We start from the raw sequence: 2,584 nt of genomic DNA, 5'->3' as shown, positions 1-2,584 counted from the left end.
CATCTTAGATAAATTTAAGGGGAGATGTGAGAGAGAAAAAGGCCTCATAAGAAAAGAAACTGGACCTTAGGTAGCGCTGGGAACCGGCTGGAGGAGTCCATGACTCTGCTCGGTGCTTCACCAGTACGAAATTATCCTCTTATCGCCTGTGCTTTGTGGTCTGGCAGTACCCCATTTTACGGACAGAATCTGATCAATATACATTTTGAATACTGACAATCTGAGACATTAGATTTTTAAAGCTGTTATATTACTGTTCCTCCAAATCTCATAGAAAACAAGTGTTCCACATTTAAGACTGTCCCTGGCATCCCTCACATCGATCTCTCCTTCCACAGCACTCTCTTCAGGGCGCCCTTGACCTCTGCGTTCCTCAGGCTGTAGATCAGAGGATTCAGCATAGGGTTGAAAAGGCTATAAAACAAGGAAAGGATCTTCTGCTGCTCCTCGGGGTGGCGGGATTTGGGGGCCATGTACATGACAATGGCGCTGCCAAAGAAGAGCCCCACCACACAGAGGTGGGAGGAGCAGGTGGAGAAGGCCTTCCTGCGGCCCTCCCCGGACTGGATCCTCAGGATGGCAAACAGGATGCGCGAGTAGGACACCAGCACCAAGCAGAGGGGCCCGACTAAGATAAACACAGAAGCCACAAAAATGACCACTTGGTTGAGTCTCGTGTCAGCACAGGCCTGCTTGAGGACAGACAGGATTTCACAGAAGAAGTGGTTGATTTCAAGAGGCCCACAGAAGGGCAGTCTCAGGATGAGAACCACATGGACCAGGGCCAGGAGAGAGCCACAAGCCCAGGAAGTGACAGCCTGAATGGTGCACACTTTCCAGCTCATCATGACAGAGTAATGTAGGGGATGGCAGATGGCCACGTACCGATCATAGGACATCATTACTAAGATGAGACACTCAGTGTGAGCAAAAGCCATGTATAAAAAGGTCTGCATTATGCATGGGACAAAGGAGATAGTTTTTTCCTTGTTCAGAAGGTTTGCCAGCATCTTTGGGACATTATTTGAAGCATAGGCTATGTCGACGATGGCCAGGTGGGAGAGGAAGAAGTACATGGGGGTGTGCAGTCTGGAGTCCAGCCAGATGAGCCCCAGGATGACGCTGTTCCCCAGCAGGGTGAAGACAAAGAAGAGGGAGAAGAGTCCAAAGAGGAACACCTGAAGATTTGGGCTGAGTGGGAATCCCAGAAGAATGAATTCTGTGACCCATGTTTGATTTTCCATCATTCCCTGGCAAGAGTATCTGTAACAGTCACAGCTGCTGGAGTCGGCTGTGTGCTGAGGAGCGAATGCAGGTCTGGGTTAGTGATCAAACAGAGAGAGGGGGTTTGAAGTACATCCTGTGTGTTACCTCAGCTGGCAATCCTTTTCAGAGCCATTTCGTCAAATCCTTGATCCACAGTAAAGCAGAAAGGAAATCTACTCAGGTAAGCAGTGTAAGTGAGCGCAAGGTTGCATGTACGCTGATGTCTACAGAATTTCATCTAACTTTGATTGCAAGATCCATATTTTTACTATCATGATAGCAGCCCCAGAATAATTTGTTTTCCAGGATGACTAATTATTTCATTTTGGGGAAAGTCCCATAGCCATATTCTCATATACTTTTACTTTCTAATTGATTTAGTTTTCAAATTTTGTTCCCACTTTCTTCTTATCATTTGGTTTGCTCTTATTTTATAACTTGCAGAGTACATTGCTCAATAAATAATAGAGTGAATGAATGAATGAATGAGGGAATAAGATTTATGAATGCAACCTCAAGGAGATCTGTTGCCCTCTCTGTGCACTAGCTTTAGGGCTTTAGCAAATGAAGTTGGCACTAACTTTTGTACTTCCTGTTGCTACATAGGAAAATCTGACTGTTTCCCTTCTGAGCACGAGCAGAGCAACATCACTAATCTGGGCAGCATTCATAGGAGCAATTTATGGTGTAGGGTCGGGGCAAGTGGTTATCATGTGAAGACTTAACTATATAATGTTTTGACTCCTGCTGCCACTCTACCCTCTTGCAGGACTGCTTCCCTGGTTCTGTATAGACGCTATTTCTGGCCCCCCTGCATTTGGACAGTACCTAATATAGCACCCATTTGTTGGATGGATGGATGGATGGATGGATGATGGATGGATGGATGGATGGATGGGTAGAAGCCATTACATTAGGAATAGCATCCAAAGTGCCTATCCCAGAATTTAATCAAGTCTCTTGACTCTTCTTTCATTTTTTCTGGTTGCCATCCCACCAACCATATGGCCACAAGGATGACAGAAAGGGAAATCCTGAAATGTTCCCTAGAACCAATTATATACACCTATTCTATGACAATTCATAATACACATGATCATTCTCAATAGGCAGCTTATGATTCCAGCTCTGGAAATTTCAACCCTATCTTAAAATCAGAAAGCTGCCTGCCCATAAGTTGACCTTGTACCTCTTGTTCAGGATGCTAATTTCTGGAGCTTTTACTTCCTTCAGACCCCAGCTTCTCTCAACTGCCACACTTTGAAAAAGGCCTCTTACTCACTGTGATGCCAGCCTTTGTCTTATCTTAAGATAGGAT

General features: G+C 45.2%; 1 protein-coding gene across 1 annotated transcript; it reads right to left on the bottom strand.

The window, feature by feature from the left end:
* Positions 1-314: 314 nt before the first annotated feature.
* On the bottom strand, positions 315-1,247 carry LOC100464337 (olfactory receptor 2A5). The gene has a single exon (XM_002921817.2). The coding sequence runs from the start codon at positions 1,245-1,247 to the stop codon at positions 315-317; it is 933 nt and encodes a 310-aa protein (XP_002921863.2).
* Positions 1,248-2,584: the final 1,337 nt, after the last annotated feature.

Source organism: Ailuropoda melanoleuca, chromosome 1, assembly GCF_002007445.2.
Source record: "Ailuropoda melanoleuca isolate Jingjing chromosome 1, ASM200744v2, whole genome shotgun sequence".
Taxonomy (NCBI): Eukaryota; Metazoa; Chordata; class Mammalia; order Carnivora; family Ursidae; genus Ailuropoda; species Ailuropoda melanoleuca.
Note: the sequence above shows the minus strand (reverse complement) of the source record. Positions and strands in the feature narration are given on the sequence as shown.